The sequence below is a fragment of the Schistocerca gregaria genome, chromosome 1 (assembly GCF_023897955.1).
Source record: "Schistocerca gregaria isolate iqSchGreg1 chromosome 1, iqSchGreg1.2, whole genome shotgun sequence".
NCBI lineage: Eukaryota > Metazoa > Arthropoda > Insecta > Orthoptera > Acrididae > Schistocerca > Schistocerca gregaria.
In genome coordinates, this window is record NC_064920.1 from 759,862,742 (window position 1) to 759,882,493 (window position 19,752).

At 41.9% G+C, this 19,752-nt stretch overlaps 1 protein-coding gene across 1 annotated transcript in view; it reads left to right on the forward strand.

Annotated features, from left to right (window-relative positions):
* The first annotated feature begins 410 nt into the window (after nucleotides 1-410).
* Nucleotides 411-19,752, forward strand: part of LOC126267969 (ATP-dependent 6-phosphofructokinase-like) — a 368,583-nt gene continuing 349,241 nt past the window's right edge. Inside the window, exon 1 of the mRNA XM_049973318.1 lies at nucleotides 411-907. Coding sequence (XP_049829275.1) covers nucleotides 586-907 — 322 coding nt within the window. The 5' untranslated portion in view covers nucleotides 411-585. The remainder of the gene's footprint in view (nucleotides 908-19,752) is intronic.

Here is a 19,752-nt window from a genome sequence, read left to right on the forward strand (position 1 = left end):
GTAAAATTTCATATTGGACACGCCAGTGAAGCAAAGTCAAGAGGAGTAAGTGCAGACATTGTCTTTGCATTGTGGTCCGAGATCTCTATCAACTGCCACATCAGATTTGTACATGTTTAATACGTTGAGGAAGAAGTGTGATGACAAGCATTTATGCATTTTCACATGTGCCTCAGTCTCGTGACGTAGCCTAAAGAATATCATTAGTACCCATTCTTCGCAACGTAACTTGTGTGTAAAATGTGAAAACAAATTCGTACTGTTACCATTCTGCTCACATAAACCCTGCTTTGCCTTTATTTCAACCAAAGTGTATCGTTCCTCATTGATTCCGAAGAAAATCAACCTTAAATGGTTCATTTAGAAGTCAGTGTTCACTTTACGTCGAAGAGGCTGAATTAAATGTTGGATCAGTTATTCTTTGCTGTCAGTTTAAACATCTTTGTAACTAGAGGGGGTAGACGGCAACTGCCAAAGTTCTCCCCCGATTCTGGAAGATTACCTTTCATTTTTACAATATTCTTGATGTCATTATCATTTCTTTCCTTTTTGTTTTGGGCGCTTTTACTTGTGTGACAACGAGAAATGGACGACGAGAAGGAAGACACGCCACAGGAGGACATGGAAGAAGACGAACTGGAAGAAGAGCAGGACGGCGACCTCCCTTCAGAAACTGAGGAGGAAGAGGTGGATAACGAACCCGTAGAGGAAACTACAGACCAGGAAGAATTGAAATCTACAGAAACTCGTAAAAAAAGTGTAACGATGAAGGGAGATGTCCCTACGCTTAGAGAAGGAAGTGACGTAGCCGGCCAGTTTTCGGGAGAAATTCCTGTACGCTTCTTGCAGAGAGGTTCACATGTTGGAAAAGGGTTAGCAGTACTCACGAGTGGCGGCGATTCTCAAGGTAGGAATTTAAAACTATAGTACTGTCTACTACTGTGCAAACGGCCTTCTAGCTAATTTGATAGCATTTTATTTGTATGCCATCTCGTTTCTTCGGCATTTAGTCATCAAATAACTTTCATAATTTTGTGCTGTTTATAGTATGTAAATCTTTGAATAATACGAACAATACGCTATTAGAGTATATCTTCTCCTTTTTGAGATTTAGAAATATGAATTTGGTGATGTAAATCTAAAATTACCTTAAACTGCCTGACTTCTAGGAGGGACTGAAACAAATACAATATATATAATGGTTTTTTACAAATATGATGATCCTAATTATCAGCAGCACCCCCACAGCTGCATTAAGCATTTACTAGAGCCCACAGTTATATGCATACATGTTTCTAGAGCCATGTATCCACATTCCATTAGGAAGTCGTGTCATAGTTTTCTTATCTCTTGGAATCTAATAAAGAATTTCTTGAGCCGATTTTTCTGGACACTTGTGTCGTTACCTTCATTTCATTTTCGTTATAGCCATTAATAAATCTTGTTTCAGTCCATTCCCCGATCCATTTATTTGTTTTACTTTGTTTTTTAGTACAGCTGTGTGAGCAATACTCGGTTTTTGAATGGCTTGCCCATTAAAAGTTCAGTTAAATTTTTATATATCGGTTCCTCACTTTCAGGAACTGTAGCACAGCAAACCGAGAAGAAAAGGACGCCTCTTGGATAGATCTTAAATGCACTGTAGCACTGAAACTGCATACTTGAGGAATAAGCAAATATAAATTCGAAATCCTCCAAATTCTGCACGATAAATGCGGAAACTGTAAAATCGAGATTGCGCTGTACGATGTGCTTTTGTTACGGAATCTGAGCACAGAACATGTGATCTGCAGTAGTTACCCAGTTAACAGCAAGCATAGCAGACGTGTGGTCTACTCAGCCAAACACGTGACTTTTTCGTAGCGCGCATACATAAATCAAAATACGTACAGTATAAGAATAAGTAGTGCTAAGGCTACATATATAATTTTAGTTCTGCTTTTTTTCATCAGAGATGTGGTTAGGCTGGAACGCAAAACGACATCTTAAATTCATGCAAATGATGCTATGACATTGCTACTTTTGTTTGAGAGAAATATGTGGCTTGGGCGTAAGAACAGAACTTAATCCTACAACATTAAAGTGGGAAATATTATGAGATGGTTACTAAGCATTATAAATTTTACTATCACATATTTCATTCAACGGAGGTCATAATTTATAGTTTATGTACTAGTTAACTACAATTATAAGGTCTCCAGTGGCAGGTTGCATGCAAAATAAGTACGATATGTACTGTTTTACATCCGATACTGGCAATTATACTGCTCAAAATGTTGGCGGGAACCACGAATTGGTAGTAATTGCAATCGTAAGTTCTAGGAGGGTTTAGTTATCTAGGATTAAATAACTGGGAATGAAGCAATTAATTTTATATTCTTTATTGTCACAAATATTTGGCTGTTATTCTACGAATAGGTCGCGATTTCCAGGACAGTGGTTAAGCTGTTTCGACTGCATTTTCGAATATCTCGCGATTTGCAAAGGTGTTTTTATGCTGGGACGTAAGGGCACGTCTTGCATTGGCAGAAGAAATCTGGTTGTGGTGACAGACTGATCTGAGCGTAGCCAGAGGTCTAGGTAAGACTGGAATACACCAGATTTGTTGTCAAAGGCCGTGAAATAGTTGGAAACTGGTGTTCGATGGAATTCGGCGAGGGTCGAAAAAGTGCTTCCTTGAGTCCATTTAATGTTGCTCTAAGGAAGTGTTGTTCAGAACACTGAAAGAAAAAAATGCCCCCTGAGGCGAAGATCGTTAATGACTGCTTCATTTCATACAACATTCAAAATACTGAAGGTTTTTACCTATAGTTAACTATGGTCCGAACTTTGTAGTTACGAAAGATGGTTCCGTTCACACAGAACATGGACAGAATGTGACGGGACGTCAGAAGTGCCATCCCACGATATGGGAGAAAGACCAAACATTTCGTGTGCTACCTAGCTGACTGTATGTTCCGTCGAGCACAGACAAAAAAATTACTTCACTTTTTTGTTGAAGCGGGTAAACTTTACGCGCCCAGAGCAATTGTAATGCAATAATTCTTTCGAAGAATATTCAAACAAGCCTGGCGACTTCAATTCAGTGCTTTCCGGGGAAACCGGCGCCTTCAGTTTCCTCAACATTACAGATATGTTAGATATTTGCTTGGTAGTGCAAATTTTGTATATTACTTTGGAATATCTACTTTGTTCGTGTTTCATTCCAAAAATTTCTCGTTTATGTATTGGCGCACTATAAATGTGTTGATACGGTTGTCTGATTACATGCTCTCATTCTGTGTTTTGATTGGCTGAAGAGATCACGTGTCCTGTGAATCGTATGGTGCAATTTCGATTTCACAGCTTCCGAAGCTATCGTGCCATATTTGGCGGATTTCGTATTTATACTTGCTTATTCCGCGAATAGGCAGTTTCAATGTCACAGCGAATTAAAGACCTATCCAAGAGGCGTCTTGTTTTTCTGGCTTTTTTGTTCTACTGTGCGTGAAAGTGCAATACTAATATGTAAAATTGTAGCCAAAGTTGATATCTCACTGCTATTACTCAGAGATGGAAATATACGCTGACTGTAATTATCCATTTTCAGACATACCAGAAGCTTTGCTTTGAAACTCCTATGTAGTAAATAACACAATTTTATGCTATTTCTATCTCTTTCATTTCCTTTGTTGTTCATCCAGTCGTCTTCTGATGCTTTAATTCCGAAAGTTCAGGCATTGTTTCTTTGACTCGATGATTAATTTGTGGTGTCAACTTTCGATATGATGATTATAAATTATTTTAGTATTACTGTAATTTATTTCTAGACTTACTCTGTTAGGTCATTTCCTCCATTAGTTGTTGAACTTAATTTCATTTCTGAAATTTCTACAGTCAGCTGCAGTCTAATTGTACTGTATTGCATATTTGTTGGTTCAGGTTTATTATATACACTTGACTGTGTACACTACCGATGAAAAGTTTTCGATCACCTCGATAAAAACTACATACATTATTTCAGTGCAGAAACGCATTGTACTAACTAAACAGACTGACAAAATAAATATTTTCTCTCTTTATCATTAACTACAATACATTATTATTTAGATTTTAGTCTCTTCAAAGTATCCACCATTTGCCCGGGGAACAGCTATTCAAAAGCTTTGCATTCTGGAGATAAGATTTTGTAGTGTTTTTGCAGGTATTACTGTCCAGCAAGTCTGTAAAGTATTCTATGCATCTTCAACATTAGAAGACCTCAGTGTTCTGACCTGCCAGTTAAGTTCATCCCACAAGAGTTCTATTGAATTTAAGTCAGATGATATACTTGGCCAAACATGGTCTTCAGATCCTCACATTTCTCTTTCCGATTAGCATACCCTTCACCCAATGCAGGAGCATGTCTGGGATCATTACCCTGCCACGGAATAAACACACTACCAACAAGTCCTTTGCCAGATGGAACTGCATTGTTGATCAATATCCAGTGACATTGTTCCTCCTTCAGTGTTCCGTTAATTCTCACTAGATCATCGACTTTATCATCCGCAAAACATCTTGACACCATGGCCGATCCTCCACTATCCTTCAACATTGGCATCACAAGTTGATTCTTCATACGTTCTGTAATTTTCGTTTGCGTGTTAATGAATTGACATCTGAAGGCTGTATCTGCTTATCTTTTTTTCTATATTCCCTTCAGTTTAAACGAGTTTCTAATCTGAGGAGTTAACTTTTTATGGTTTTAATTACTCTTATTGCTTACTCCCTATTATTTCTGGTTTAAATCCACTTCTAATTTCACTATATACACTCCTGGAAATGGAAAAAAGAACACATTGACACCGGTGAGTCAGACCCACCACACTTGCTCCGGACACTGCGAGAGGGCTGTACAAGCAATGATCACACGCACGGCACAGCGAACACACCAGGAACCGCGGTGTTGGCCGTCGAATGGCGCTAGCTGCGCAGCATTTGTGCACCGCCGCCGTCAGTGTCAGTCAGTTTGCCGTGGCATACGGAGCTCCATCGCAGTCTTTAACACTGGTAGCATGCCGCGACAGCGTGGACGTGAACCGTATGTGCAGTTGACGGACTTTGAGCGAGGGTGTATAGTGGGCATGCGGGAGGCCGCGTGGACGTACCGCCGAATTGCTCAACACGTGGGGCGTGAGGTCTCCACAGTACATCGATGTTGTCGCCAGTGGTCGGCGGAAGGTGCACGTGCCCGTCGACCTGGGACCGGACCGCAGCGACGCACGGATGCACGCCAAGACCGTAGGATCCTACGCAGTGCCGTAGGGGACCGCACCGCCACTTCCCAGCAAATTAGGGACACTGTTGCTCCTGGGGTATCGGCGAGGACCATTCGCAACCGTCTCCATGAAGCTGGGCTACAGTCCCGCACACCGTTAGGCCGTCTTCCGCTCACGCCCCAACATCGTGCAGCCCGCCTCCAGTGGTGTCGCGACAGGCGTGAATGGAGGGACGAATGGAGACGTGTCGTCTTCAGCGATGAGAGTCGCTTCTGCCTTGGTGCCAATGATGGTCGTATGCGTGTTTGGCGCCGTGCAGGTGAGCGCCACAATCAGGACTTCATACGACCGAGGCACGTAGGGCCAACACCCGGCATCATGGTGTGGGGAGCGATCTCCTACACTGGCCGTACACCTCTGGTGATCGTCGAGGGGACACTGAATAGTGCACGGTACATCCAAACCGTCATCGAGCTCATCGTTCTACCATTCCTAGACCGGCAAGGGAACTTGCTGTTCCAACAGGACAATGCACGTCCGCATGTATCCCGTGCAACCCAACGTGCTCTAGAAGGTGTAAGTCAACTACCCTGGCCAGCAAGATCCCCGGATCTGTCCCCTATTGAGCATGTTTGGGACTGGATGAAGCGTCGTCTCACGCGGTCTGCACGTCCAGCACGAACGCTGGTCCAACTGAGGCGCCAGGTGGAAATGGCATGACAAGCCGTTCCACAGGACTACATCCAGCATCTCTACGATCGTCTTCATGGGAGAATAGCAGCCTGCATTGCTGCGAAAGGTGGATATACACTGTACTTGTGGTGACATTGTGCATGCTCTGTTGCCTGTGTCTATGTGCCTGTGGTTCTGTCAGTGTGATCATGTGATGTATCTGACCCCAGGAATGTGTCAATAAAGATTCCCCTTCCTTGGACAATGAATTCACGGTGTTCTTATTTCAATTTCCAGGAGTGTACAACATGTTTCTGCGACATGTTTAACTATAGCCCCTTTACCATAGGCGACGAAATATTGCACATAAATCCCCCACTACCGCAACGGCTAATCAACTGGCATATGGAAACACACTACTAGCTCACTGTCATAACTGAGTACCAGTGGTTGCTGCCTGAAGCTACCATTTTATTATTATTATATTTTGTTGAAGTATCAGCGCCTTTCGCATAAAACCACCGATGATATTGCAAGAGAGAGACATTTCGTGGTTCACTGAGTTTCTCCTATGAATGCACTGCATTGTAGCGGTCACAGCTTGAAAACAACACTCAGTGCGGAGATTGTGCTACGTTATTCTGTGAGAGTGTGACATGTGGTTTTTTCTTCGCCCTCAACGGGTGATTATGTGTTGTGCACTGTCCAGTCACGAAATAATCGGGGCAATATTCCTTGATGGCACGGTAACTACCGAACGGTACGTGAAAGTTTTGGAAGATCATCCTCATTATCCAAAGTGACCCTGATTTCGACAAGATGTGGTTCATTCATGCCGGAACTCAACCACATTGAAGCAGAAGAGTGTTTGATGTCCTAGAGGAACACTTTGAGGACCGCATTCTGGCTCTGAGGTACCCAGGGACCATTGGCATGGGCCTCGATTGGCCGCCATATTCTCCGGATCTGAACACGAGCGACTCCTTTCTGTGGGGCTGTATTAAAGACAAGGTGTACAGCAATAACCCCAAAACCATTGCTGAGCAAGAAACAGCCATTCAGGAGGTCATCGACCTTCCGACACTTCAGCGGTTCACGCAGAATTTCGCTATTCGTCTGCGCTGCATCACCGCCAATGATGGCAGGCATATTGAACACGTCATAACCTAAATCCGAATATCAGTAGTGACGTTTACATGTTGAATAAAGTATGTGCACGCCGTAGTTTGTAACTAATTTACTTTTTTTCGTATAGTTCAGTAAAACAAGGAGTGCTGGTCACTCCATGCAACTCGCAGTGTACCTTAAACAGGGAGTGAAATTTCAAGTCATCTGCTTTGATTTAAAAAAAATTTGATTTATTTAGATGTAGCAAAGCTAGATCCGTCTCTGCAGTTAGTTTCTCAGTAAAGCTTTTACTTTTCGCGTACAAAGATAAAAACGACTGTTAGGGAAACGCGTATGTTCCCTTCTACGCAATCTGTCTCATATGATTTTGAGGAAACTATTGGTTAAATAAAATTCTTTACCTTATAGCCACTCATCACAGCTTGACACTGAACAGGTTCTCTTTTTTGTCATCGTAGTTATTATTGTGATGCTTCAAAGTGAAGCACAACAAAGGGCATATTTTGAAGAATTTTACAGGAAATATGTAGCCGCTGGCCATTTTACGTTTGGTGCATTTTAAGGGGTATATTCCTGCGTAAGAAATGTAACTACCATATCTAAATTGTGTTTAATGCTGGAAAGAAATCCGTTGATGTTTCCAGTCTCAAGTAAATACAAGATACGTTGGGCGTCTGGACGCGATGAGCTACGACACGCCATCCTCGACACGACCGCGCTATGCGGAATTGTCGGCTGCCGATACATGCTGAGGCATTCAGTCCCACTTGTGCTTTCAAGCTGGAAAGATGTCCTGACTAGCGTCGTTCACGCTAGAGCACTGTTCGAAGTTTGATATCTTTTGACCTGCTTGTTGAGAGAAGTCGATGTGTGCGGGATTACGCAATCAAATTGTATTCGAGGGTAGACGTGACCTGCGTGGCATGGAGGTAGACAATGACGGAAATGAAAGAAACTGATAAGAATTTGCTGTGAAATCTGTACCATCGTTTTTATCACATCATCTTTGTTGTTCCACTATATTTTTCACATAACAAATCTACGGCTTTGATCGGTGATTGTAAGTTGTTGTTGTTGTGGTCTTCAGTCCTGAGACAGGTTTGATGCAGCTCTCCATGCTACTCTATCCTGTGCAAGCTTCTTCATCTCCCAGTACCTACTGCAACCTAAATCCTTCTGAATCTGCTTAGTGTAGTCATCTCTTGGTGTCCCTCTACGATTTTTACCCTACAAGCTGCCCTCCAATACTAAATTGGTGAGTCCTTGATGCCTCAGAACATGTCCTACCAACCGATCCCTTCTTCTGGTCAAGTTGTGCCACAAACTTCTCTTCTCCCCAATCCGATTCAATACTTCCTCATTAGTTATGTGATCTAGCCATCTAATCTTCAGCATTCTTCTGTAGCACCACATTTCGAAAGCTTCTATTATCTTCTTGTCTAAGCTATTTTTCGTCCATGTTTCACTTCCATACATGGCTACACTCCATACAAATACTTTCAGAAATGTCTTCCTGACACTTAAATATATACTCGATGTTAACAAATTTCTCTTCTTCAGAAATGCTTTCCTTGCCATTGCCAGTCTACATTTTATATCCTCTCTACTTCGACCATCATCAGTTATTTTGCTCCCCAAATAGCAAAACTCCTTTACCACTTTAAGTGTCTCATTTCCTAATCTAATTCCCTCAGCATCACCCGACTTATTCTAAAAATTACTTCATTCGAATCCGAAACGAAGGAGCTGGTATTTAAGGTTCTCGAAATATTGATTTGCAGGTATACACTGTTATTTTACTTTTTCTTCTATAGAACTTTCGGAGTAAGTCTTGGAAGCTGCTTCCTGTAGTCAAACACCTGTCATAATAGTTAACGGTTATTTGTGAGATTGCACTAGAAATTAAACATTGTAATAACAAATATTAGGAAATATACGCTGCAGGCGCTTCGCAAATGTAGATACCAATATATTTTTAAGTATTTTTTAAACATAAACCTACTTTGTATTTTCTTAATTTTGTTTCCATTGTCGAAATAGTTTTGCTGTAAATGATGGAAAAACATACGCACTATTTTTGGAAGGTCGTTGAAACCTCCAAAATATGGATCGGGTAAAGTCAAGAAATTCTCCCCCCCCCCCCCCCTCTCACTTCTAATTTCTTCTTCCGTTCATGGAGGCGTCTTCGTCTTCTGGAAATGCACCGGACTTGAGAACAATGAAGACAGCACGACAGCTTCAAGTGCAGCGCTGTCTGCTAAAAACACTCAGGAAGTAGAAATATGTCAGAATTCAGAAGAAACAAGTGATGTCCTTGAATGTGACGTGGTACTACACCACCTCCTCCAAAAAGAAAAGCTGAAGCCAGCAAGAGTGATGCCGAAAAATCATTTGCCGACTGGCTGGAAAAAAGAAACCTTAAAGAGATGAAAAGACAACGGGAGTCATTAGCTGATGACGCTAACAACGTTTTTTTCAGTCCATGCTCCCGGACTGTAAGAAACTTAGTGATAGGCGTAGACGAGCTCTAAAGGCAAAATTCCTGTTCCTGTTGAATGAGCAACTGGACGAAATGAAGCAGGAGACGTCGGAACTTAACTCATCATTACGGGTGTCTTCCATTTCTAACAACAGGTCATTGTCTGCCCCTGCACATAACTCACCATGGTAATGAAATGAGTGTTTGGCGTCATTGGTCGGCCACCTTGGTGCAGGTCTTATTACATTCGACGCCACATTGGGCGACCTGCGCGCCGGATGGAGATGTAATGATGATGAAGACAACACAACACCCAGTCCCTGAGAGAAGAAAATCCCCGACCCAGCCGGGAATCGAACCCGAGCCCGTAGGACGGCAATCCGTCACAATGACCACTCAGCTATCGGGGCGGACGGAATTCACCATGTAATGCTACAATATCAATAGTCACTCATCTAACTTCACATGCGACAATGTTCGCTATAAATGCGTGTGAATCTGAATCATATTCTGCCTTAAGATTCCGAACAGTTCAACTTTTCAAACTGTATTCATTATTTATAAGAATAAAGTATCACAATAACTCATCTTATCAAAAATAAACTTTTAATGGTGGAATTTTTAATGTAGTACGCACGAATCCACCAACATAATGTAATTAGTAGCTTCTCAGCAGGAGGAATAGCAAGTCGAAAATTTGTGTCCTGCTGTGACTGAGACGCTGATACAATTTGCTGCAAAAGAGTGGAAACTCTGTACTCAGTCTGTATAATTTGTGGAATTTGTGTTCGTGGTGAGAGAGCTCATGAAAAACAACAGCCAAACTCTGTTTGATATAGTAGCATTGTACAGGGGCAGCGAGTATTTTTCTTTCTCAGTTGTTTCAGCTTGAAATATTGATAACGCCCTCTTCAGGAGAGCTCATGATTGTAGCTGAGCCAGAAAAGTGAACAGTGATCCGTACTGTCTTGTTGTTTGTCGTAACCCACGTCGCATCGCGTAATTGTTTGGTATATCGTATCGCCCCAGCGGCAATGCGATTGTCCAACCAATAAAGATCGCGTCGCGCCTGGAATCTTTATTACAACGAGTCATATCGCATATTGTGTTGCCTCATTGTGAACAGCACCTAATGTGTTACATGATATCCCGTGCCATAATGCAAGAACTTAACAGACATCACGTTACGTATGTGGCCTACTTTCACTAGTTAGCTGATACGTCTGTCTATGACGTTTCTAGACATTTCTGTATTCGTGCATGCTTTAATGATCAAACCATTCAGAGTAACAAACAGATCTAACAACTTTCAAGATGTCCGCATTGAAATCATTATCAGCGACCGTGAAGCAATTGTAGCGATAATGATTACCAAAGTACAACAGGCAACTGAAACATGTAAAAATATTTATATGTTCAGCTAACTAAATAAAGTGACGGTAGTGACATATCTCAAAGAACAAGTCGAAACACTGAATCTCGAGAGGAGATGTAGAGGAACTATGGTTCAGGTTTAGAAGATTGGTTGACCTTGTACTGGATGGATACGTACCTAACAGAACAGTTCATGATGGAAGGGGTGTTTCATGTTCTACAGTCACTGTAAACAAACTTATGAAGGAACAGAGATTACGGCATAATAAGTACAAACAAAGCATAAGGCCATAGATAAGGAAATGCTGAATGAAAAGCGTTTAGGTGTCAAGAGGCAGTGCGTGAGGCCTTCAACGACTACAGTAACATATAAAGGCTGTTGCTGGCACGAAAGTTAGTGTCCAGACACTCATGAAGGAGAGAGGGACTGAAAGTTTTGTTATCAAAACAAAAGCAGAAATGCTGGCCTCCAATGTAAAATATTCCTTTACAAAGAACAAGTCAGAGATATTGCAACAATTTAATTCTCGCACCCCTACAAGGATGAGTGATATAAATATTCGTGTCAGTGATGGTAAGAAAGAGTAGAAATCGCTCAAACTGAGCGAAGTTCCAGGGCCCGATTCTATACCGAATTTGCGACTGAGTGAGACTCTCAATAACCAAAATCTACCGCAGATCTGAGAAAAACGGTGCTCATTAATTGGAAGAAAATACATGTCACGTCCGTCCAAAGACGCAGAAGTGAGCCACAAAACTACTGTCCATTATCCTTGATGTCGGTCTGCTGCAGAATCTTAGCACGTATTTTGAGCTCAAACATAATACCACCAGAATGAAAAGTTCTCTTATCATAGCACAAAAAAGGCGAATATGTCCTGGGCAGAGCTACGGATGCAGAAGAAGGAAACTAGCTTTTCAACTTATCAGGCAGCTTCAAAGACATTTAAATCAAAACATCTTAACATATTCGCGCTTTTTTACGTGTTAGTACTAATGCCCATGTCATGTAGTACAGTACATCGTGTCAAGTAAAGTAATATACTACATGTTGTCATGTAGTATAGTGCATCGTGTCAAATAAAGTAATATATTACATGTTGTCATGTCGTATAACGTGACACATGCCATCATGTCATCCAACATGGCATTTGAGATGCCGCGCAGTACGACACAACATGTCATTAAGGTTTAGAATGCATGAATTGCAAGGTGAAGGTAAGCCAACAATTTACAGCTAAGAGAGCTCACTACATCGGAGAAGTAGGGTTATTCGCAACATAAGCGCGAATATGTGAAGATGTTAAATCAAAAGTCTTTGAAGGTGGCAGACAAGTCGAAAAGCTACGTATATTTTACATTCCTAACTCTGCCAGGGAATAATCGCCTTTTTGTGCTATGATAGGAGTATTTCTCATTCTAGTTCTCAATTTTTAATCTATCATAATTCTGACATTAGTCCGCGATAGCTCGACAACCGATGAAGGTCTATGTTGATTCGGCCGACGACCGATCCTGTGTAGGTTTTTTTGTTGTCTTTGGAACCATGTTGCCTACGTCGTCGTGACGAATAAATCTTTCACAAAACAACGGTACAACCATTAATTGCATGTATTTGCCAGCCTTCTTACAAGTCTGAACTATACTGTTTTTGCTTGTAAAATCTGAATGATGCTACATATTTGAAATCGAGTTTTCAATTTTATCGTAAGAATGCATTTTTTATTTGTTTGACTCACTTTAAATCGTTTCCGTGCATTCAATTCACGTAAGAACGAACTTTTTAGCTCGAATTTAAAACCATCGTATCTCGAGAACGCATGAAGATAAGTGGACAAAAATTTTTATTTCGACTTTATCCATCTATCTACGTTCGTGGAAAGTTGGAAACGATTGGTTTAATTTCAGACTTTAGAAATGACGCGCTTCAAAAACTTCCCAAAAAATGGGTGCTTTTGCATGTAAAATTCAAACAAAGCAAGATGTGTGCGGTTAAAATATATCTTACGTTAAACCTAGGTCCGATCCACCGTGGACCATATTTGAACCATCCGTCCGGCTTCTATCCGGAGTTATTTAATAATGACTGTTTTTCCACGAAGAATCCGGACGGTGATGAACTCTTTTCGCACGTAAATTTCGAACGGTACGTATGCAAATGGCGCCATTAGCTGAGCATTAATTTCAGCCCAATTAAAATGTTTTGCAAAAGGAATTAATCGATTCGCTCAGTTTGCCTGGGTACCAGGTGCAATTCGTCGTTGACCTACCAGGTACAATTCGTCGTTGACCTTGCTTACTTAATATACCGTAACATAGCTGCACTAAGACAGGTACTGAAATGGTGATACAAAGGGTGAGTGTTTCGCCCGTTGCTAGAGGTACCGTTGTCGCGCCGACCTAACCCGACATGAACTAAATTGACTCTACGCCTACAGTAGGATACGTCGCTCATTGTGACCTTTAAAAGTCCAGTAGCTTATTGTGCTCTATCTCGTTTGCTCGAAATTCGTGAAGCGTTTGATAAGCATTATTTACAAGTGGGTCTAAACAGAACTTAGCGTCACGACAACTCGGAAATACACCGAGGTGACAAAAGTCATGGGCAGCGATATACACATATACAGATGACACACAAGCTATAAAACACAGGAATTAACAGACTTTGAACGCGGAATGGTAGTTTGGGCTAGATGCATGGGGCATTTCAGTCCGGAAACCGTCAGGGAATTAAGAATGTGAGATCCACAGTGTCCTGAGTGTGCCGCAAATACCACATTCCAGGCATTATCTCTCACCGAGGACAGCGGCATTCACTTAACGACCGAGAGGAGAGACATTTGCGTAGGTAGAGTCAGCATTGCTAATAGAGCAGCAACAGTGCGTGAAATATCCGCAGAAGTCAATGTGAAACGTACAACGTATCTGGTAGAACAGTGCGGCCAAATCTGGCGCGACTTGCTAACAGCACACCACCTGCAGCGCCTCTCGTGGGCACTTGACTATATTGTCTGGAACCTAGACGACTGGAAAATCGTGGCGTGGTCAGATGAGTCCTGATTTCAGTTGGTAATATCTGATGGTAGGGTTCGAGTGCTGTGTAGACCCCACGAAGCCATAGACCCAAGTTATCAACAAGACATTGTGCAAGATGGTGGTGTTGTGTACGATTTCGTACACAGTGGTAATGAGAGCTGGCTACAAAGTGGTGTGGCAACTGTCGTCATAGGAAAGCTGGACGGGAGCAGAAATAGTTAGCGACACAAGCAAATGCATAAACAGAAAATTTACTTAACTTGTATTTTTCCAAGTGTACGAAGACACATTACAATGCTGCAGTAAGACATAGAGTCCAGCTATCACTGTAACAAGGAAGGGCTCCAAGTACGAATCAGCTGAATGGCGCCGCCAGCCGCTCAATATCGCAGCCGCAGAGTGCGCTCGTAGGACAGCGGGCACGCGTTATTTCGTCCACCAGTTCCCGCACAACCTAACTGAAGCTTGCCATTCCACTGGTATGACGCTGTACATTGTGTCTCCATATATTTTGTATTATACTGTTAATGACACCAGTTGTAAAGGTGTTTATTAATTTGCCTGTTTTATGTTCAAGATATTTCATGCTTCGGACACCTGTGTCTCCCATACTAATTTATTAGTTACTGTAGTGGGTTTTTGCCCCTTTATCATAATACTTGAATGTAAATTTTCTTGCCCTGACTTAGTAGCTTGTTCTTAGAAAAATTGTTTAATGTACTGTATCATAAGTAGGCATTTGTCCATTTGCAGGATTGTTTCCTATCACATTTTGTTTACAACGTACATTGCGCTAAGTAATTTTGAGGCAGCTTGTCTCTAGCGCTTGCGCATGTGCTTGGCCGCTGGCCGAGTCTCGCCGCAGAACTGCTCGCGACGCCTGTTTCCTTGTTGCTTACGTGCGACCCTTATTCCTGGCCCGGTGTAACTCTGTCTACGTTTTTCTTAATGTTTTTAGTATTAACAGACATAATTTTATGATTATTCTGTATTAGTTTTATTCTGTTACATTGCCAACGTTTTACCCTCAAAATAATTTTTGTAAGTATCACGATTTTCCTTATTATGAAACCATTAGATTGATGATGTATTTCAGTGTTTAATATATGTCTGTATGGGTTAATTTATAGGTTCTGAAGAAGATACCATTATTGACTTTGAAACCTAGTGTCGCGTCCCAAGCGTGGGTTTTGCGAGGGATTGAGCGACACGGTTCGTAAACGGGAATTAGCCGGTTGCCCTAATTGAGAGGGAGACTTTTGATCTGGCTAAGATGTTAAATTCCCTGGTGTGAAGGTACAAGGCTAGGATGTTGGTAGAAGTAAACTCGTATGGACGTTATAAAAGTTCTAATTTATTCATAAAGAATACAGATCACCCTAACTGCGTAGTGATTGTACCTACAGAATAGCCAAGCCCATTACAGAGACGGTGACTGACTTCCACCGTTCTGGCTGCCTGATAGAACTTTCCAGCACTTTGCTGCCCACACTAGCACCCTACGTCAGAGTCCCGCGGTCGCTGCCTAAACGCTCATCGGCGACTATCTCCAACTGTCTGCCTGCAGCCCGCCCTCAGCCCAAGTCGGCTGCTACTCACGCTGACTACCGTCGCTGCCTAAACCCGAGAGAGAGAGATCCCCGGAGCGGCGTGCCTCCGAGTTCTGTTAGCTCTTCCCCTTCGACCCCGCCAGCGCTTGGCATGACGTAGCGTCGAGTGCAACTTTTCCTTATTAGGGATTGTTTTAGTATTAACTTCAGTACTTTTCTTCAGAAGCTGGGTGGAGGGGTAGAGGGGCCTCTCCCTATATGGTCACGCACTGCGTCCTGAGCCCTTCATTGGCTCCTCATGACGTAGTGCGGTCCCCACCTAGGGCCCTCTTTCTTTCTCTCTCCGCTCCCAGACTTCTCCCTCTAGCCAAGAGTGTTGATACTGCAAGTTATTGCTTATTGAGGGACCTGCCCAGAGCGCCCTGTTTATCTTAATAGCTGAGTCTGCTTCCTTGCTTATCACGCGCAGCTGCCTGGCCGCTTGGACCGCCGCCTCGGCTATCTGGCTGCGTCGTTATCTTTTGTGACCCCTCTGACACGCCTGGCGTCCCCTGTTAACTCTATCTCCCCGTATGATTTCTGGTGTATCGTCTGAGAACAACTGCATTTAGACTTGGCTTTTCTGCGGTTACAACACTAGGTAAACTAAAAAAAAAATTACCTTGCAACTTGAAGACTGAATTTCTTATTGTCTGAACAATTCACGGTTGCTGAAGCGCTGCATTATGTTAAAGATTTGTTCATCGCCTTTCTTTTCATCTGCCTGTTCCCTTTCATCCATTCGTCCCGAATGTTACCCCTGTTTCTTAAAGTTTCATAAATTTGTGTTTTACTGTATTTGAAACGCAACATAATTTTGCGCACAGAGTGTTTGTCTTCCTCACTCGCCTCGATTTCATTAATCTGTTCGTTCAGTGTTAACAACACATACCGTTTGTTTGACATTATGCTACTGTATCTCTTAAAGTGCTATTAGTCAACTGAAACTGGCAGAAAATAATGATTTTGTCAGGTAAAACCTTTGTTTAACGGAACAATACCTACCTCTTTTGCTGCGCACATTGCAGCAGTTTTGGGAGATACGCAACGATATTCCCTTATGCGCCGGCGTGCGTCAATAATGAGGAATACGAGAAAGCTAACAAACAGCGCGCTGTCGAACGAACCGTTTCCTTGATGTACTGCACCTTCACTGAGTGTAAGGTATTTGTTCTTGCACAGAGCGGCGCGGTTGTAGTTCCACACCAGCAACGCCGCGCTGCGCTAGACCTCTTTTCTTGGTTTTGCGCTGCTTAACAGAGGTGTCAAAAGTAACGTCCTTGTTGATTCGTGAATAACTAATGAATTGTAATACAGTAGTACTGTATAGGAAATGAATTATTAAGTATGTTCTAAGATTTGCTTTCCGTTACCGCGTTAGGCACATTCCGCTTTATACAAAAATCAACATATAAAAGTGCACTGAATGCTTCGGCACTGAAATATCTGTACGGTTTGGGAAGATTTCCGAATTATACACGTGCAGTTTTGAGCAAGTTTTACTGTACGTCGGTTTCTACAATATATAAGCAGAAAATGTGGTATTGTATCCAGGGCCGGATCTGTGTGTGTGTGTGTGTGTGTGTGTCTGTGGGGCGGGAGGGTGGGGTTGGGGGGCAGAGGCGGGGCAAACCGGGCTACCTGCCACGGGCGGCAATTTCAGGGGCACCAAATTCATATTCTTGAAGAAGAAGGAAAAAAGGGCCCTTATTTCACAAAGCGCCCAGCATCCAGAGCAAGTTGGCCTATGGATCAGTCACGTGATTCGAAAATGCATCCCAGTTCATTTTTGAATAGAACGAATCAAAAGTTGATTTCTGAATGCATGCTTAGTGTACATGATGTCTCTGCCAGGGGAATCCCTGTCTCAACTGGAAATAAATAGAAGGAGATGGAGCTAAAAGAGCTGGGCGAAATTAACCCGAATGGGTGAACTGTTAGTTTATATGATTGGTTGGGTGTGCGAATGATGAGCGTTGTTATAATTATTAGTGAAATCTATAGATTCAGATTACCACAATGGCAATAAACGACTAACAGGTAAGAAAGATTACATATTATCTTCTTGGTGTATCCGAGGAAATGAAATTTTCACAGAAAATTTTATGCCAGATCGCTACACAAGAAGTTGTACAGTCCCCGGTTAGCAGCCGCATTATGTTCTGTTCTCACAATAGCGTGGAAAACGCATTGTGCGAACACGTAATAATGCCTAACCGGAGAATAAACACGTGATAACTGCACCTGTGATTCTGGCAGGGTTAGTGAAGTTACCCGGAGAATAAGTTTGACAATACTAGGAATAATGACATAATTAGTGATGACAGGATTGTATGTTAGAACGACTAAGGAGCAGAAACACAAATTTTATGCAAGAATACTTTGATTCCAAATTTATATTAAAATTTTGTACAACTACTTTCGATCCTGTGCTGCTTGTGAAACCGGAGCCCCAGTAGAAATTTGATATTGATGCTTAATGAATTATATTCTGTCGTGTGAGATTTGTAATGAGGTACATAAAAGTGACCTTTTGTACCAAAACAGTCTCGCTTATTTGGCGTCTGCTACAATTGCTGGAATATTAGAAAGGCCTATTTCGTTTTATCTAGCCGACAGTGACAAAATAGACGTAATCTAATGGAGAAACCACACCAGTCCTGGATACAATTCGTATTAGCAGCTTTTTCAGTTTTTGATTTTTCATGTAGCAAAACCTTTGGTGAGGTGAGGTAATAGATTCCTTTGCAGAAAGGAAAGCACACCGTGTAAAGCTGCAGCAAGATTAGAGTGAAAAAGATGCTGGGACCAGGGATTGAAGAAATGAGTACTGTATTGCTTGTCTTTTGCCTCACTAGTTTTGTGTTTTCTATATTTCATTTTATACCACACAAAAGACAAAGTTATTAGCTAATAGGCAATAAAGAGTGCAAATTTTCTGGAGTTATTCTCCCTGCCACAGGCCGACTGGGAGCGGGAGAGGCACCACAGGACATTTTAATGTCCACTGCTGAATATAGGTTTGATGGCTTCCATTACAGAATATACACATTTGAATCCACAGAGTGAACTTTAGTGACATGCGATTAAAGAATGGTTCAAATGGGTCTGAGCACTATAGGGCTTAACAACTGAGGTCATCAGTCCCCTAGACTTAGAACTATTTAAACTTAACTAACGAAGGACATCACACACAGCCAAGTCCGATGCAGGATTCGAACCTGCGACCGGAGCAGCAGCGCGGTTCTGGACTGAAGCGCCTAGAACCGCTTGGCCACAGCGGCCGGCGGTTTAAGAATGCTGTGTGAAGAGATGTGCCACTCCACTTTGCACACTTAAGGCCAAATAACATTCAATGCATTTCTTCGAAAGTATGTGTATCACACCCTTCAGAAAGATTTACAGTATGAAACGAACATATTTTTGAAAAATCGATTTTAAAAAAAAAATGTTTTATGTCGTATCTCAAATGTTCGGGGGTGGGGGTACTATCAAGTTTCTGCCCTGGTTCGGGAATATCGTAGATCTGGGGCTGATTGTATCATCACAGTGTTAAAAACAACAATATTTTCAAATGTTGAAATACTGTAATATGAAAACAGAGAGAGATAAAATGCTAAAATTTGAATTTGGTGTATTGTCATATCTCCTCAGGGAGAAAAAATAAGCCGAGCTTAATCCAAATCTGAGAATGTGGGTGCGATTGCCTGAATGACTTGATATGGAATGACCCTACCTCTAGCTGACGGTTAATTATGGGAATTTGTTTCTCACTGAACGTGACAGGTGGATACAGTAGTATCACTAGGCAAGAAGATTAAAAGGAAATGGTAAATCATGGAAAGATTCATGAAATAACGTCTTGATTTGAAGATTTCCTGTACTGGGGCATTAACTTGGCACAATCAGTTGCATAAACTTACAGAAATCTGTACGAATGAATGAACAACAGACCATTTGGTGGATACCAGTACACACCGTAAGTGCCAACTGCCTGCCAGAAAGATCAGTTAAGGTAGCCTCTTTAGATGACATGAAAGGGCTTTGAATGTATCTAATTGAACAAAAATGAACAACGTAATTTACAGAGAATGTAGTTACTAATCTAGTACAATAACCAAAGCAACTGAATGACACAGTAATGAACTTGTGGTCTGTATATGAACTAATCTGCCAACGTTCGTTTTCATCTCTGATGGCTCCACACATGGCACTGTAAGAGGTTACATAGTTC